The 18630-nt window shown below is 32.0% G+C and overlaps 2 protein-coding genes across 12 annotated transcripts; one reads left to right on the plus strand and one right to left on the minus strand.

Moving 5' to 3' along the window:
* Nucleotides 1-1100: 1100 nt before the first annotated feature.
* LOC107423938 (probable caffeoyl-CoA O-methyltransferase At4g26220) lies at nucleotides 1101-3929 on the plus strand. Of its 7 annotated transcripts, none has more exons than XM_060818813.1 (7): nucleotides 1102-1444; nucleotides 1575-1712; nucleotides 2174-2247; nucleotides 2347-2426; nucleotides 2865-3009; nucleotides 3109-3240; nucleotides 3343-3929. In XM_060818813.1, the coding sequence occupies exons 3-7, from the start codon at nucleotides 2176-2178 to the stop codon at nucleotides 3634-3636; spliced, it is 723 nt and encodes a 240-aa protein (XP_060674796.1). In that variant the 5' UTR covers nucleotides 1102-1444; nucleotides 1575-1712; nucleotides 2174-2175; the 3' UTR covers nucleotides 3637-3929. The 7 variants fall into 7 exon arrangements, with proteins under 7 accessions (XP_060674797.1, XP_060674796.1, XP_060674795.1 ...); XM_060818812.1 differs by having other exon boundaries at nucleotides 1633-1712; XM_060818814.1 differs by lacking the exon at nucleotides 1575-1712 and having other exon boundaries at nucleotides 1101-1444; nucleotides 2165-2247.
* Nucleotides 3930-5699: 1770 nt separating this feature from the next.
* Nucleotides 5700-18185, minus strand: LOC107423939 (light-mediated development protein DET1). 5 transcript variants are annotated; one of them, XM_060818808.1, is made up of 12 exons: nucleotides 18041-18185; nucleotides 17493-17875; nucleotides 14918-15345; nucleotides 14543-14771; nucleotides 13643-13816; nucleotides 12308-12376; nucleotides 12068-12124; nucleotides 8434-8520; nucleotides 8189-8353; nucleotides 7984-8079; nucleotides 6388-6487; nucleotides 5700-6062 (listed from the first exon to the last, which is right to left on the minus strand). In XM_060818808.1, exons 2-12 carry the CDS (start codon nucleotides 17562-17564, stop codon nucleotides 5923-5925), a joined length of 1617 nt encoding a protein of 538 aa, XP_060674791.1. In that variant the 5' UTR covers nucleotides 17565-17875; nucleotides 18041-18185; the 3' UTR covers nucleotides 5700-5922. The 5 variants fall into 5 exon arrangements, 4 of the variants coding, with proteins under 4 accessions (XP_060674791.1, XP_060674790.1, XP_060674792.1 ...); XR_009639577.1 differs by adding an exon at nucleotides 7326-7384 and having other exon boundaries at nucleotides 6024-6062; nucleotides 17493-18140; XM_060818807.1 differs by having other exon boundaries at nucleotides 17493-18135.
* Nucleotides 18186-18630: the final 445 nt, after the last annotated feature.

Raw genomic sequence — 18630 nt, forward strand, 5'->3', positions numbered from 1 at the left:
GAAACTAATCTAGAAAAAACTGAATTTGCTATTGGATTTTTACATAATTAAATGAATCATATTATGGATTATATACTTATATTTATGTTTGATAGGATGGCATTTATGAATATTTTAACTTATGGACATGTTATATTTTAGTGCTAGTGGTTTTGGAGATATATTTATGATTATACGTTATGTTTTATTATATTATCATGTATTTGAATGATTAAGATATTATGTGTACTTGTTTTAACTATTTTATCGTGTTATGGTATAGTATATTATTATTTATCATTATATGAAAGAATATTGAATGGCAAAGAAAGAAGCTTATGTTGTGTTTAAAGGTAGACAACTAGAAATATATAATTCATGACCTGTAAATGGATTTAAAGATATTTATATCAAGCATATCATACAATTGAAAAAATTGAAATTGCATATGTTAAGTATGTTGAATGATTGATGGGAACCCTATTGGGTCAATACCAATGAATAAACCTATAAGAACTGCCACCACACATACACGTGCTCACTTGAGCAACAAGTGGATTAATGGTTTCATATTAGGTTGTTTAATTGGAGTATTATTTATGGATGTATTTAATTGTTGGTTGTATAAGTAGATTATCTAAACAAAATCCAACATATATTATGTATGCAAGACTAGTTAAAATTAAATCTACATACGAATTAAATATATATATATATATATATATGTATGTATGAAATGGAGATGGATATAATGTTAAGTTTTTTTATTTTAATTTTTTCTTTTATTTGTAGCTTATCATATTATAATTTAATTTTAATTTTTAAATAATATATTAACATAATTTATGGATGTAAATAAAAATTAAAAAATTTGTCTCTAAATGTAAATATATAACATTTACATTTTTAAATACAATGTTAAGTTTTTTACTTTTATGTTTTTATTATTTGTGACTTATAATATTATAATTTAATTCAAATTGAGTTTTTAAAACAAAATATTTATTATTATCCTTTGTTATATCCATTTTAGTTCGACGCTGCACTAAACACAAATACAAGATAACTAATATACCATTCAGCTCGAGACTGTGCCACACACACAACAAAACTATATCTTTCCTCTTCGATCCTGAACAAGACTATATATCTTTTGTGTCCAATTCTGTCTGATGTAATCCGATACTAATATGTCTAATCCAATCTAAACGTATCCTGCTTACCAAACCAAGCGCACCCATAAAGGTCTTACATAGAAATTCCATAGTGTAAAAATCCAATAGACGCATTGTTATTGGAACATAATTTGGAAACAGAAAGTAGGTTTTCATTCATTGGGGGAACACACAAAACATTTGACGGTAAAAAAGGGTTAATAGTAAAAGAGGGCAGAGTCGTCGCAAATGTCATAAGTGTAGAATTCTTGGTCTTGGTTTTGGATCCGTTGATCAAACAGAACCTAAAAGTGAGTCTGCAAATATTTCTACTTGAGATTTCCTATGTTGTACTTGGGATTTTCTGTGGGTTTGAATTAAAGGGGCTCCTATATATCGCTTCTTTATCTTTTTCTTTTTTTTTCTTGTTTTTTTTACAAGAAATTTTTCTTGATCGTCGATGAAATCCTAGTCTCACACTTCTTCATCATTATTGAAGGTTGTGGGTTTAACACCAGCGGAAAATTGCAAGTTTGCAACTATACCACCACAATCCAATTCACACCCTTGATTCTCGAGGCAATCGCCCTTTTTTTCTTTTTTTCTTTTTTTCCATTTCTATTCATTATATATGGATTTCGATGAAAAAGTCACAACTGTTAAATTCTCAGTCTTTGTTTTGGATCCTTTGACCAAACAGAACCTAAAAATGTGTCTGCAAATATTTCTACTTGAGATTTTCTATGTTGTACTTGGTATTTTCAGTGGGTTTGAAATAAAGAGGCTCCTGTATATCACTTTTTTTATTTATTATTATTTTTTTTTTGCAATAATATTTTCTTGATCGCCTTTGAAATTCTAGTCTCTTTTTCTTTTGCTCACACTTCATCATTATTGAACTCTTGGGCTTTTTTTTTTTTTTTTTTTTTTATTGATTTGTTTGAAATGCGTATATGATACCACAAGTTTTAACTATAAAAGTCAAACTTACATCTGTTTGTGATTCTTCTTCTGATTTCCTATCTTTGGAGTCAAAGCAGTAATGGACGACAAGCTGAAGAAAGTGTTCAATTTTCCTTCCAAAGGACTACTACAAAGCAAAGAATTATATGAGGTATATATTGTATATGCTTTTTTTTTTTTTTTCTTTTAGAAATTATGCGGTTTAATAATTAATTATTGATCTTGTGATTGTGTAATAATAATGTTGCAGTATATGTTGGAGACTAGTGTATATCCGCGTGAACCAGAGCCTCTCAAGGAATTAAGGGAGCTCACCGCCAATCATCCCAAGTAATATTTCTTCTTATCCAACCCAGTGTTCCTAGTTTCTTAGGAGGCATTTTCATGGTACATTCTTGTTCAATCTTGAACCTTTGCATATACCCAATTATTTTTCAGAGCAAAATTAAGCCATTGTTTGGCCAATAACTAAAAATGAAAATAATAGATAATAAATGATAAACAAAATTTAAAAATAAATAAATAAATAAAAGTGGCTATTTTTACAACGAGATTATTGTAGTTTCTTAACACATGGGCATATGAGGCCTAATTGACTATTTCACATTGTCTTATGCTAAAGTCCAAACTGTTGAGACAATCAAATATGAAAAATTGGAAATTCCAAATAACTGCCTTAAATCTTACAAGTAGAGTAGCTTGTCTCGTATGTTTTGTTTAAGCTTCTTAGCACTCAATATCGGATTTGTTAACTTTGTTAATTTTCAGCGCCCAAATGGCTACTGCACCAGATGCAGGTCAGTTAATGAGCATGCTCTTGAATCTAGTTAATGCAAAGAAGACAATTGAAGTTGGAGTATTCACAGGATACTCTCTTCTCCTCACTGCACTTTCAATTCCCGAAGATGGCAAGGTTTGCAACAAATCCATTATCAATTTTCCATCATATATATTTACTGTGAGAGTATATATACTTTATATGTGTGATTCATAATTAATACCTCATTGGCAGATTGTTGCCATAGACATAAACCGTGAGACATATGAGATTGGGTTGCCAATTATTAAAAAAGCAGGTGTTGAGCACAAAATCGACTTTATTGAATCTCTGGCCCTACCAATTCTTGATCAACTACTCGAAGATGTAGGGAACCGAGTAATTTTCTTTTTGTTTCCTCATTTTCCTTCAAGTTTAGTTTCATTCACTTTTTTTTCCTTTCCTTTTGGGATGGAGGGTTAATTGCAGCCTCATCATGGAGCTGGGAGCTTCGATTTTGCTTTCGTTGATGCAGACAAAGTTAATTATTGGAATTACCATGAGAGGCTCATCAAACTGTTGAAGGTGGGAGGTATAGTTGTCTATGATAACACACTGTGGGGAGGAACAGTGGCAATGCCTGATGAGTTGGCTCCAGAGGAAATGAAACAGAGCAGACAGCTAACTATCGAGCTCAACAAGTTACTGGCAGCTGATTCTCGTGTCCAGATCTCACATGCGCCATTAGGAGATGGAATCACGATTTGCAGGCGTATCTACTGAGCTTGTACTTCAAAAGCTCATAGCTAGCTTGCTCACCAAGGTACTGCTTGAACAATTAATTTCCTATTGATTCAGAATCCATGGGCAATAAAAGGAAATTTGGTTAATTGTCAAATAATGCACTGTCCATCCACACATAAATAGCACCTGCAGCAGATATGTAATCAGCATCACGTAAGTTTTTGATTAGATGACGTCCATGAGGCTGCAAATCTGATTATTTTGAACAAGAATTGCATTTGCATATGATGGATTTATGCATTATCTGATTGCTTGAAAGATAACATTAAGGACTTTATCTTTGCAGTTCCCAAATTGAAATGGTAAACAATCGTTTTGGTGATTAACTTTAGGTAAATGAATTTGGAGTTTCTGGCTGGTGATTATCAATGCCATTTCTAAATTTTCTGCGAGAAAAAAAAAATCTTAAAAAAAGTTTGGACTTACCATGTATATATGACTCTAAGCATGAAATTTAATCAAAATTAATTTTTGAATTATGACATGTCAAGAAAAAAATTGTAAAAAAAAAAAAAAAAATTCTGACATCTAAGCAAAATTAGCATCTGCAAAAAAGTTATTTGCCAAAATTGATTATGTTGATATGATATATGTGTATATATACATATATATATATATATATTATGTTGATATGATATATGTGTATATATATATATATATATGTATATATATACGCGGGATATTATGTTATGTTGTTTACCATCATTAGAAAATTTTAATCAAAAAACTAATTTTCCTGGCAAATGTGGTCGGTAATTGGTTGAAGCAAAACGAAAGGAGTCAATCTAGAAAAAGTTTATAAATATGATAAAACATGCAAAATATATATAGGAGAATAAACTTCCTATTACGAATATCATATTTTTTGGACTTACATGTGCAGCTTCAGCGTTCAAAGAGTAAATGTATATTTTCGTTACTTCTCAACTTGTTAAATACTATATGCAATTTCAAAGTTACAATGAAGGTAAAGATTTGGCTGCTTATGTGGGAAAAAGAAAATGTAACATACTGTTATTACCAAAAAAAAAAAAAAAAAAAAGAAGGTGGTAACCCCTAATATTGTCATTTTGATTCCTGATTTCATTTGTCCTACAGCTAAGCGAAGAGGGCCCATTTGATTCAATTCATGAATTAGTTCTCTGAGTTTCCTGCACTTGGAGTTGAAAATATAATATATATATATATATACAGTTCGTTTATAGTACATACGTCTGTATATTTTTATCATGTAGATTTAAGTATTAATGATTATTTTAAAAAAAAACAGTTATTAATATTATGATACAGAAACAAATATTGACAATGATTTTTTCATAAATCATCATTAATATTGAAATCCGTATAGTAGAACTTCCTTATATAGATATAGATATATATATATATATAATGAATAAACCCAAGAAGATAGAGAGGCTTACACATGAAAAAAATATCACAAATAGAGTTGAACCTAGTAACATATGTAAAAATAAATAAATAAAATAGTAGTGACCGATTTCACCCTTATGTTAGTCACCTACCATAAGTTGAGACTCTCAACAAAAAATTAAAAATAAAAATAAAAATACTGGGACTAGTTTGGACGGCAAATTGCGAAAAATAAAAATAAAAATGCCAGTAACTGTGAAACCCAATACAGTTTTAGACGGCATTTGTACCAATGTTCCTCTTTTATCTTACGGCATTTGTATCAATATTCCCCTTTTATCTTTTTATCCAATAAATTAATGATACATTTACCAAAAAATAAAAAACAATAAATTGAAGATACTTGCTTTTGCAATTGATGAACAACCTGTATCTGTAATACCGATCCAAAAATCATAATATTTTTTTTAAGGATATGTGTTACTGAAAATTTACCTTGGCTAATGCGAATCAATATCAATCTACCAATCCAAGAGCTTAGTTGCTGCATTCACCAAAAATAAAAATAAATAAGTAAAGAGCTCAGTTGCTGCATGCTTTAGCAGTGTACCATGTAATTGATAGATAATATCTTTGGGTATGAATTTTAAGTGTATCAAGTGATAAAAGTATAAAACAAAAAATCAGATAATAATATTATAAGACAAAAAAAGTACCGCCGTAGTGCTCACTGCCAAAAATACATTATTATTGCATATAGACACCAGATAATTATACAACTTTCTCAATCTAACTAGATAGTTTTCTTTCATTTTTTTCTGGTCAACAACTACATATTTTCACTAAAGCTCTGTTCACAATTTGGAGATGAAAACCAGCAAAAGAAATTGAAATTCATCTCCGGAAGTGAACATTCACAGCTGATGGCTGCATGAACAAAGTCTGCTGAATGGAGAGAGCCAGTGGCAAAGATGGATGGAAGAGGAATGAAGATATCCTTTTGCCTCGACTGTCCATGCTTCCACCTTCAGGACCTAATCAGAAAACCAGGGCAGGCATCAATATCATCTTTATTTCTAAAAACTCTACTGCAACATGCTAAGTTCAAAACTCAATGGAATTAAAGGAATGGTGGTCTACCTTCAGCTAGAAACTCTATGACAATGTAAGTGAAAAATGAAAAAATCAAATTATGAAAAACTAGACTACAATGGCATCTAAATGACCTCGAAAAGCATTATAAAGAAAGACAGACTTATAGAATGGGGGTGAAAGAAAAACTTCATAATGATTCACACAAATATCCTAAAAATGGTTGCACGAATATAGTTTCTTTTACTAATGGAGAAATGTAAATACCTGGTTTGATCTTAAATCTGACAGTGTTTGGTTTCCTTCTTAAAATGAACCTGATGGGATGATCTGTTGACTGTCTATGCCGATCGGTAGCAGAAATCAGCTGCAAGAATAAGTATTTGAGATGTTAAAACTTGCAAAATAGTTTGAAGTAACTAACACAAAGTTATCATTATTCCTAAATCAAATATACCACATTTGAAAGAATCACACAAAGAATCAAATGAAGATATCTTTATGCTTTTCATATTTCCACTACTGTCTGGTTCACTTACTATTTACTTTGTTTTTGCCTGGCAAGGTTTTGAATAAAAATCTATTAAGAAAATTTTCTAAACAATCTTTGAATAACCTGAGGCAAAGCTATGGTTTTGAGATGTTTTTACAATTGTATGAAGCTTTCGGGGGGGAAAAAAAAAAAAAAAAACAAAGACCAATGAATAGATCAACTCCTTGTTTCCCGCAAGTGTGTACACGAATTTTGCTGTACATTTATTTTCAAATCTTAACATGCTGAAAGAATGCATATTACTTTCAAGAGACTGACTAAAATATTTCCAATCAACTTAACTAATCCAGCCAACCAATTTATATAAGGTGTTCTTTTTTTGGGTTATCTTCCATTGGCAATGCAGACATCACCATATATTGAGCCAGTGTAGGGTTCAGCATTCTAAAACTGAGAAGCCCAACCAAAACTTCTAACATCCTCCCTCATCTCACTCTTAAGACTTCCCACATGTTCTCTCTGGTCTCTATTCCTTGCTTATTAGACCATTATCCATTACTTCTCTCTTCGTCTCACACCGTCATCTTTCTCTGTCTCTCTTGATTCATTCTCCCAATCCCACATCTCCGTTTGACCTATGCAAACTTAAATCAATTGAATAAACTTGAACAGTAGCAGAACATTGGGCTGTTTTATGCTGAGCTTTATATACCTATGGTCTTCAGTTCAATTTGATTTAGTCAATCCAAGCCAACCTAGACATGCAGAGCCCTACAAAAAAACTTGGTAATTCGTCTTGCTAGGTCGATATGTAACTGAAAATAAGAAATTCTAAAAGCACAGACCAGAGAAAGATAACTATTATCAACAGGATTTCCAATAAATACATTGAGGATGGGCAACACAGGAGAGAACGACTTAACCATGTCCCAGAATAGGCTCCAACTCCATCATACACTAGAAATAATGAAATACTACCACATCATCTTCTCTTGTCATTACATTAGCATTGACAATGTCAGATCCAAAATTATCAAAAAGAAAAACAGAAAGACAACGCCAGATCAGAGTTCAGAAAACTCATGAAAGTTGAAGTTCAAATAATATCCTAAGGTATCCCAATTTTAAAGTTGTGACATGCATCTTCCTATACATTGATCCCAATTTTCAAATATACTGAGCTTGCAAACATTTTTTTATCCCCTCAAAGTGACACAACTGTCTAAGCAATATTTTGTACTTTTCCATCCCCTCAAAATGAAAAAACTGTCTAAGCCATATTGTGTACCTTTTACAAGCCGTTACAAATATTAACAATATGAGATACTTATTATTGGTTAACAATTAAAAATCAAGTCTCTAAGTCAAACCTTTTCATCAAACCGATAAAGAGATTGGTCAAAATAGGGAGAAGGACTCTGCGACTGGCAACTAATAGGGAGCGAGGCCAGCATCTTCTTCACAAACTGCAGAAACTAGCATATTAGTTGTGAGGTTTCAGACAAAGGTACACATAATACATGTCATCAAAAGAGCATAATATTTCCATGTAACCAGTTGATTATGGAACTTCACCTGTGAAGAACTAGTGGTTTTATTTTTAACACATCTTAGTTGCTCTCGAGCATGGATGCTATTTGAGTGGGATGATATGAAATTCATATGCAATGAGCTTCTTGAAGTTGTGTGGAAATAGTCACAGAACTGCTCGAACATGAGATAAAGCTCATCTGCTGAATTCTGTATGTAGTAAACAAATGCCAGAAATTGAGCAAGTTGAAAGGCATAACACAAAAGCGAGAACAAGCATAATTAATTACCTGATAAAAAGCTACAATCTCAGTTGTCTCCATGTTATATACAGCAAAAAAAGCTGGGTGGTGATCAGCACTTCGTGACATCTGAAGCTTCAGAATTATATAAATATAATGAATATAAACATAATAAAATTATTCCACAATAAGCACACATAACCTTAGTTTTGCGTTAGGATTCCTTGACTTCCTTTTAATTTCTCTTCACAAAAGAAACAACAAAACAAAAAAACAAAATTCTTTTTACTATCTTTCCATTATAGGATTTATATTTTGGTTGATTAGGTTATGTTAGCACTGTCAATCACTAAGAAAAAGGTTAATTGCTTCTGACTTATTTCCAAAATTTGCATCATCACTCTTGGCTTTCCAACTTTTGCATGTCATACCCTTAATTTGATTGCATCATAACATATCATCTAAATTGGGTCTCAATTTTTATTGTTGTTCATATAAACAAATGAACTTGGTGATATTGCTTCTTTTTGACATGCTCCTTGTCTCCACCTTCCTTGCTTAGCCAAATATTATCCACCATAACTCCCTTTTCCAAAGGATGCAAACCATAAAATCAATATGTACATTTAAAAATAATAATAATAATAAAACCTATCAATTTGATACAAACGTTTGGGTAATAACCCAAGTACAAGATTAGAAGCAGGATCAGTTAGGAAGTGGGCTAAAGTTGGGAAGCAGGCAGCAGAAAAAAGTACTGAGTACATCCTTTTCGGTAGTAGACAGTAGAACATCACACAATGTGATGGAGAACGATGGAGATTACATAGGATTACAATTACCAGAGTTTTATGATTTTTAAGGTTTTAATATTATTATGTTTATTTGATTTATGGGGTTTTAATATTATTATGCTTATTAGGTTTTTTTCAGTTTCCTTATGTTTTAAGGAAGTTTTATTATTTAGTTTCCTTATTTAATTAGGGTATCTTACTTTTGGCTTCCTTATGTTGTTAGGTGATTTTATTATAAATAGGGGTCTTTGTAACTATTTTAGACAAGTTGATTAATAATACAAGTTATTTCGACGAGTTATTTCTCTAGTTTTGTGTGATGCAAAACAAACTTAGATGGTTGTGATGCAAAACAAACTTAGGTGTGATGCAGAAGTGATTCCTAAAATTGTTCTAGTGTGATACTAGAGCCTATCTTTTAATTTTCAGTTTCCTTTCTTTCCCCACTTGTCCTACATCAGTTTGGTATCAAAATAAGGATCCAACCCTTTCTTTCTGTGAACAGTGCTGCATAGGAACAGCCCCGTAAACACTAACCTACGTGAACAGTATCCCTGCATGAACAGAACCCTGGGCTGCATAAACAGGAAGTCTGCTTGAGCAGTATCCAGTGATCAAATTGCTTTCTTCGGCTTAGAGAGTCATGATTACACAGTTTGGAAGGAATAGAGGCTTATATGAAGAACTATTAATACGTATGGTGATACAAGTGGAGTCTCTTAATGTTCGGGTTAGTAACATTGAAGTTCGGGTTAACAATATGGAGGCACAAATATCTAGATCTCGTAGAGCTTCGACTAAAAGTAAAGAAGACAAAGTTTCTCAAGCCAACTACGACCAAAATAAAGAAAAGCGATCAGCAAATACAACTGCTCTAGCACCCTTTCCCCACTCTAGTTTACAAAGATCAGAAGAATTATCTGAACAAATTTCTGAACATGTATTCACGAAATCTATTGATTCTAAACTGAATTCTTACTTGAACCTTTACCTACACCTATACCTACACCTACACCACCTACACAACCCGGATCCCAACCTGAACCCTTGCCTACACAACCTGCCACCTTATCCAAATCCTTATCTGAACCCTTACCTACACAACCCGGATCCCTACCTGAACTCTGACCTACACAACCTGCCACCTTATCCGAATCCTTACATGAACCCTTACCTACACAACCAGGATCCCTACCTGAACTCTTACCTACACAACCTCCCACCTTATCCAAATCCTTACCCGAACCCTTACCTGCACAACCTATCACCTTACTTGAACCCTTATCTACGCAACCCTGTCACCTTACCTGAACTCTTACCTACACAAGCTGTCACCTTACTTAGACCACTACCTTTACAACCTAAATGTGGCAAGTTGGACTCGGATCATTTGAATGAGGGGGCTTTTGTTGACCTTGGATGTCCCTAAATTTGCTAGTCATCTAGTCCTCTTCATCAAGTTTGAGCTTATGCCACTGATGCTATCATTCTTCAAGTTTCACTTATTGTTTCATGATTTCAGCTTTAAACTCGCTGGAGTCTCATTCTCTAAGAGAGAGAGAATGATGGAGATTACATAAGATTATAATTACTAGGGTTTTATGATTTATTATTATGCTTATTGGTTTTTCTTTTCTTTTCTTTTTTTTTTTTTTTTTTTATAGTTTCCTCATGTTTTAAAGAAGTTTTATATTTTTTTTTTTTTTTAGTTTCCTCATGTTTTAAAGAAGTTTTATATTTATTTTCCTTATTTAATTAGGGTATCTTACTTTTAGTTTCCTTACAATGTTGGGTCTTTTGTTGTTGGGTGATTTTATCATAAATAAGGGTCGTTATAACGCTTTGAGACTATTTGAGTAATGTTATTTTCTGAGAATTATTTCTCTGGTTTTGGGTGATGCAAAACAAACTTATACATGATGCCTAGGGATTTTAGGAGTGGTTCCTAAAATTGTTCTAGTGTTATACTAGAGCCTATCTTTTAATTTTCAGTTTTCTTTCCTTTCCCACTTGTCCTACGTCACAATGCAAGACCATCAAGACACAAGAACTAAAATCAAACAGCCACAAAAACAACTAATTGATCTCATGACCGTATGCGAAGAAACATATAAGGCAATATTTGATCCTGCTAAGTAAGAAGGGGATGCAGTGATTTTCCAGAAGCACAGCAAATAAGAATTAGGGTTAGATATTGGGCAATAGTTATGGAAGATGGGAAAAATATATAAATTCAAAAATTTGACTTTAGGTTAAGAAATCACAATCAGATGATAGGTGTTTTAAAACCAAAAAAAAAAAAAAAAAAAAAAAAAAAAAGGTAGATAGCTAGATTGAGGGTGATAGCAGAAAGGATGAAGACAAGCAGCAGGTTTGGAGAGTTGCAGAAGAATAACTACAGGGGGGAAGCAAGGTTGTAAGGTATATTTAGAAAGGCTATGGCAGGTACAAATAATAGACAGAAAAGCTAAAACAAGGTGGTATGCTAACAGATAGCCATTAGCAAGATGATGAGTGGCTAAGATTTTCAAAATAATTGGCCGAACAACATTCAAATTAGCATTATAAGCTTCGCTATCTTGTTTAAATCATCAATCACAAAAGCTTTAGTTGGTAAGAAGTGGACCGTGCCATGTAATAAGCCAACACACTTACTACACCTATTCTTCAACATGGTACCAGAGCAGTAATCTGCCAATTAGTAATCTAAATTGAATATTTCTTAGCCAATCCCCATATCCTAAAATTTTAGAGATTGATGAATCTGAATTTCAGATTTGCACTCCCATGACTCCATGTAGCATAGGTTATATCCAAGATTCACAACAAACAAGTATATCTTAGACCTACTGTAATATAAAATGGAAGAATGGAAAAATAGAACTCACCCCTCCATCTACACTGCCAAACTTGATTAGGAGGTGGTGTCTGTCTAAGAATTGTACCTGTTCAAGTTTTGCACATAAACTTCTCGTTACTTGCAAAATTAGATATTCAGCATCTAGACAGTACATTAATAGAAAATGGTTACTACGTAAAGGATAACAGAATTTCAATCCGATGCTCATGGTTCGCATAGTGGCAAAGCAACTATACGTACAAAAGTAAAATCAAAGTTTAGAACCTACCTTCCAAATGATCAAGTCAACATAGTCTTGAAAGTGGAAATAGAACTTCTTCTTCACATATTGGGCTCTCTAGGAGTGAAAAAGCAGTACAAATTAACCTATGAGTTCCTAGAAATAAAATTAGTACTCTTAAATATATCTGTAAAGACTGATAATATGTTATATAATAACAAATGAAAAAGAAAGTATTAGAACAAAAAAAGAACAAGAAGATGTTTTCCATAACAATCATTAGTTTGATCATTTTATCTGTTACTAAATTGCCAGTTTCTTTTTAACTTAACAAGGGCGGATTTTTCATAACCTTTTAGTTTATGCTGCAGTAAATTGAACTGTCTTAAGTAGATAAGTAGACAAACTAAAAAATGTTATTTCTAATACACATTTTTAGTGTTTTATTTTCAATGTTTCTAATCCTTTTGATTTTTATATAATCTCACTTTCTCTTTGTTGAAATAAATTGGAATGATTAAAGTTTTTCTATTCGGCTCCTATGACTTCGATTGGATTATCATTAACAGCATATTTACAGCACAGGCACAATAACCAATGGATTGTTGAATATGTAACATCTTGTTTTCTCATTGACCTAAAACATCACATTTTCCAATTCCAATTAAATAAAATTAAAGAAACTGGAACATCCCTAAACTCATTCGAAATAGATATCCATATAGAGCCCGAAACTTGATAAAACCCCTCAAAATGCTTGCATCTTCATTCCGTCTTCATAAAGTCCTAGCAAATTTTTCAACCATAATGACCAAAACAAAGCCTTCATTGAACAAATCCAAATACCTTTTCTATTTTGCCGCCTGCCATACTAATTCTATCCCTCAGCATTAATCTTCCTTAATCTTCTTCTCCATATTCTAACACCTATTTCAATCCCTTAAAGCATGAGTTTGTTTGGCTTGATATAATATAGGTTGGTCTACTTCCTATCAGCTTATTCTTTTGATGGTGATGGTAACTTAACATGGAAATTGTATCATAGCTGTAGCTGTCATAAGGTTGTGAGTTTTGAATACCCTTGACCCCATTTTAGATAATTTAATGTTCTACACATGTAATGCCTACTTTCAGTCCTGATCTTAGGTGCACCCACACAATGGGTGAAGCATAAGAGCTCTATTTGCTTTTATTAGACAAATATAGCTAGGTTCATCTCCTATTAGCTTAAACTTTTGGGTTTGACGGTAATTAACATAACCAAATAGAAATTTCTATACAGATCTTCAAATAATTTTAAAACAGAATTAATGAGATAAACCATGAAAAATAATAACAATAAACAAAAAATGTGAAATAGAATTGAAAAGTCAAATAACAGACCAAATTGGGATCTGTTTCTTCGTTCCATATTCCTCTAAAAATGAATGAAAGCAATCTCTGTTTGATGCCACTAAGAAAAGTATTTTCTGAAGTAAGCTGGTTGTGAGGTAAACCATTCTCCACATGGTTCTCAGGTAGCTGATGCAGCTTACCTTTTTCATGAGTATTCATGGACTGCAATTACAGTTGAATTGTCAATTAAGGGGGCCACCAAATACTCATCATTATGTTAAAAAAAATATAGTAATAAATAAAATGACTGAAGGAAAAAAGAACACTCAGCACATAAGACATGCTTATTGAACCAATTTAAAAGCAAGACGCCAAAAAAAAGTAATGGTAACAGTTCTAAAAGAGAGAAAAAGAAAGAGTACAACAAACAATAACTCATTCTATACATTCTGTTTCCCATAACAAACAGTTAACATATCTGCAACCTACCTACATTAGTATGTTATACAATATACACAAATATGAAATATCAGATATATACCATGAGTGCCTTAAATTCGCCTTCAAATCATAACATAGATATTTTCAAACTATGCATATGGAGACTGCTTCAAATCATAGAGCAGGTTTAATAATGTGCACTTTTCCTTTAATCAAATTTTATTCAAATCCTGGAGATGGGTGAACCATGTCCAAACACTTCATCTGTAAAGTCAACATGGAGAAAAGCATTCACATGAATCACATCCAACTGACATAGTAGCCAATCCAAATTGACAGCTAGTTTACAAAAGCACTCACCCTATGCTCATTTTGGTAATCTGGGCAAACTTCTCCCAATATCCATACTCTAGGTTTTTCAAGACTTTAAGCCATACTAGAATCAATATTCTAACAGATTCTGTTGCTTTTTCATTATTTAAGCATTGTAGAAAGCTTGCAAATTACCTGGGCATTAGAATTGAGAAAAAGTTCATCATCTTCACGACAAAATGCTCCAATTGATCTTACATCAACAAGGTTACCGGAGTCTCGAATTTGAAGAATGTGTATTGTTTGATAACGGAGTGAAACAATAGCAAGTAGATCATCATACAAGAAGACACCCATATTATGAGCCAAATGAACAAAATCATCATGGAAAACCTTCTCGTCCAGTACAATGCCATCTTCCAATCTAATTGTATCAGTTATTATTAGAACAAGCAGATTACAGAAAAAACTCCACATATAAACAACCCTTGTGTACAAATCCTTATCAAGTTGTCAAATTAAAAAATAAATAAATGATTATAACCTGAAAAAGGAATTAATTGCACCCACCTCAGGAGGTGAAAAGTGATCTTTTCTATTGATGGAACTCCCTGAATAGCTCCTCCAACGGCAGGTGCATCATGAATTTGTGCAGTAGAAGTAGCAAATAGTGCAAATTGGTTACTCTCCATGTAGATGAAGAAATCCTTGCATATATATTCATTGGTGGAAGCCAATGAAACACAATACAGTTGGGTAAAGAAGCTATCAAACCTCTTTGCTTTTGTGGGAAGATCATGAATATCACAATCTTCTTCTTTGCATGAAAATGAAAGCCATGTTGGTCTATAAACAATCAGCTCCTGATGATTTCTACTGAAACATACAAGGTATTGGCCATCATCTGTGAATTTGCGGAATAAATGGTCTGGGCACTCAACATCATATATGGTGTGACTAGGAACTAAATTCTCATAAAAACGCCTAGCACAATGAACCTGAAAGAAAGAAAATAAGGTTATGATTCTTTAGTGAAGACAGCAGATTTCAACAATTTCTATGCAAGCCATTTCCAGATATAACAGGAAAGATAGATAACAAAACAGAAAATATTTAAAAGACAGGAGAAAAATGATTAACTGCAAATTTTCTTGTTCATACCATTTAATTACCCCTTAATTATTATCTGTTAAATGATAAAAATAGGATATAGCAAGGAGCTAACAGAAAGAAGGCGGGGGAGCCCTAGACCACTAGTATATTTTTAACTTTCCATTTGCTTCAACTGACATAGTTAGTTAGGTCTACTTCCTAATACTTTGAAACTTGAGATCAATTATAAACACCTTTAGTCTCGTCTTGTGTTCAAATTTATTAATACATGTTTAAAGTAATTTATTGCTATGTAGGTGATTGCTCCCCTCTTTGTCTTGTCATTTTACCGTCCACACAGAAAGGAAAGTGTTAATATGTTTGTGTTAACCTAATATTCATAGTTGCACCAACTTTCTAGTAACATAAATCTGGGATTAATGGTAATTAAACAATATTATAGTCAGATCACCACAAAATAACACTTCTTACTTCCTGAATATCATGAAATACTTCCTAGAGTTCCGTAGTTCTCAAATTCTTTTTATAGAAAACGCAAACTTTAAACTAAAAGTAAATCCTAGAGTACTGTAGTTCTCAAATTCTTTTTATAGAAAACACAAACTTTAAACTAAAAGTAAATAAAGGTACAAACAAGGACCAGCAATCCTATCTGGGAGATATCTACAGAGTCTTATAAGTATAAACATAATAAGATTCAGTGAAAGACCTTTAAAATCACCACTCACAAGAATCTACAATTAACTCTTACAAATATATAGAATAATTTTCAAAAAAAAAAATATATATATATATATATAAGTTCAACTTTTTTCCTTAAAGAAACATAATATTTTGAAATCAAAGTTAAATTTGCACAATATCACAACTACAAGAAGTCCTTTCTAAAACAAGAAATAGAAAACTCAGAAACTTAGTGGAATACACATTCCCAACTAAAGCATAGATGGAAGATCTTTAAGCTCCATTAAAGTCAGATGCATCATAAGGATGCCACACTTAGCATCAGACATTCTCCAATTATTTCCCAGCCTTACACCCAAAAAAGAGCGATTATTGCTAAACTTCTAGAAAAATTTCGTCTTGTTCGCCCTCCAAATCCATTTTGAAAAAAAAAAAAAAAAAACATTAATAGTGAATTCCATGACTTCAATACACTATGTCACATCCATCTTCAATCATATATCCCTTAGAAATATGCTATCCTTCTTGATGCAAAGACATGGCAAATCCATAACCGCCTGCTGTCTTTTCCTAACCCTTCTTGCCCAACAGCTGTCCCATCTAAACCATCCTACTTCCTTAATAGGACTCCAACAGACGCCCTCAAAACCTCACCTAATTTTAGGGGATAGAAAAAAGTTTCTTAAGAAAACAAACAATTTCCTTTTCAAAAATATCATCATCCAAAATAAGAGTCATCCAGTTGCTCCAATCTTTTTATCATATTCTTCATTCATTTCAACTTCCTATTCAACTTTGGGACACAAGTGTTACGCTTTCCACCTAAATAAGATTAAGATTCAAAAATTTTATAAATTCCAACCATTTCATTCGAAGATTTCACCATTTTTGGGCCATAATACTTGACAGTCGACTGGCTAACTTGATGTTACATCTAACTCTAAAACGGAAAATGTATGACGTATCTGAATTTATATACTGTACAATATCTAGTCCCCTGGATCTTCCTACAATTGGTAAAATAAAAAATTAAAAATAATTAAAAATAAAAACTAAGTCTGCCATTCAAAAAATTAACAAAATTTACACTTTCCAGTAACTTTACCATTCAAAAAAACTATAAAAGTTGACATATTGTAGAGAACTCTCAATCCACATCCACCACCTCACACCAACCGAATCCATTATTTCCACAACAAAAATATTAAAATTAAAAAAAAAAATTCACAATCCACATAATCATAGCAGCTATTAATTAAACTCAAAATGGCAGCTGCGAACAATTAAAACAATATAGAAAAAAGAATGAAAACAAAAATATAAGAGAGATGGAGAAGAAGAAAGATACACTAGTGCCGGGAGAAGGAGTGCTGATTTGTCGCTCAAAAATTCTGGCAACCAAATTGTTGCTCCTAAACATCAGTACAAGCTGAAATCAAGCAAATTATTGAATTCAACAAAAAATGTTTCAGAATCCAAATTGTTGCTCCTAAACATCAGTAGTTGGCCTTGGCATGCAAGATAAAGATTCAGAATCTAAATGTTTCCATGAATTGCTATTTCTCCATGAAAGTGCAACAAGAAATTGTCTTTTTTCAAAATTCGGCAAGCTTCAACTCTATGAGTCGCTCTTCGACACCAACTACAAGGTTGAGAGCTAGCTATTCAGTTTGAAGGCCCTCTTTCTCACAGTTGCAGATAATTGCAGAGAGCTAGGGCTTCCGAAAATGGCTAAAAATCAGACAGCAAACGATTTCAACAAAAATAAAGAATTCAAATTGAAATAGAAAATAGAAAACATAGGAAGACGAAGAAGAACGAAGAAGCAAAAGTTCATGCTTGTGCCTCTGCTTGTGTGGCTGAGACGAAGGACATGAAAGGACGAAAGAATCCTACTTAATTTTGACCGGTCAATAAACGTACGACCGTGGTAGATTGCACGTTGCATCTCAAAATAATTTGCACCCTAGAGATAGAGTAGCTTTAGATAGAAGCGGAAAGATATAATTCAGTTTTATATTTGGCATAATTTGAGATTGGACGGTGAACTAATAATCTAATATCTGATACAGAATTCTTTTTCTTTTTTTCTTTTTTTTTGAATAATTCACTTAAGTTATTCAAAAAAGAAATTTTTTTTATTCAAATTCATGCGTTTATAAATATAAATAAAAATATTTTACTATTGAAACTATTATTTTCGTCTATACAAAATTAATTAGGATAAATTATTTTGTAATTATATAAAACAAATATTTATAAAATAAAAAATTTAAATTATATATTTATATTTATCAAAAAAAATTAAATTTGTAAATTTATATTTTCATATAATTTTTAATATTTTTTACATTCATAAATTATATTAATATATTATTTTTAAAAAAAAATTAAAATTAAATTATAACATGACAAATCATAAATAACATTTAATTAAAAATAAAAAAACTTAATATCATATCTAATAATTAAATTGTAAATATTTT

The sequence above is a fragment of the Ziziphus jujuba genome, chromosome 7 (assembly GCF_031755915.1).
Source record: "Ziziphus jujuba cultivar Dongzao chromosome 7, ASM3175591v1".
NCBI lineage: Eukaryota > Viridiplantae > Streptophyta > Magnoliopsida > Rosales > Rhamnaceae > Ziziphus > Ziziphus jujuba.

Excerpts from the sequence above, each read along its gene's own strand:
- LOC107423938 (XM_060818814.1), top strand. The coding sequence starts at position 2,176 with ATGGACGACAAGCTGAAGAAAGTGTTCAATTTTCCTTCCAAAGGACTA. Across the intron at positions 2,248-2,346 it reads AAAGCAAAGAATTATATGAG|TATATGTTGGAGACTAGTGT; the intron begins GTATATATTGTA and ends ATAATGTTGCAG. Across the intron at positions 2,427-2,864 it reads CTCACCGCCAATCATCCCAA|CGCCCAAATGGCTACTGCAC; the intron begins GTAATATTTCTT and ends GTTAATTTTCAG.
- LOC107423939 (XM_060818808.1), bottom strand. The coding sequence starts at position 17,564 with ATGTTTAGGAGCAACAATTTGGTTGCCAGAATTTTTGAGCGACAAATC. Across the intron at positions 13,817-14,542 it reads TTCTCAATTCTAATGCCCAG|TCCATGAATACTCATGAAAA; the intron begins GTAATTTGCAAG and ends CTGTAATTGCAG. Across the intron at positions 6,063-6,387 it reads CAGATTTAAGATCAAACCAG|GTCCTGAAGGTGGAAGCATG; the intron begins GTATTTACATTT and ends TTTTCTGATTAG.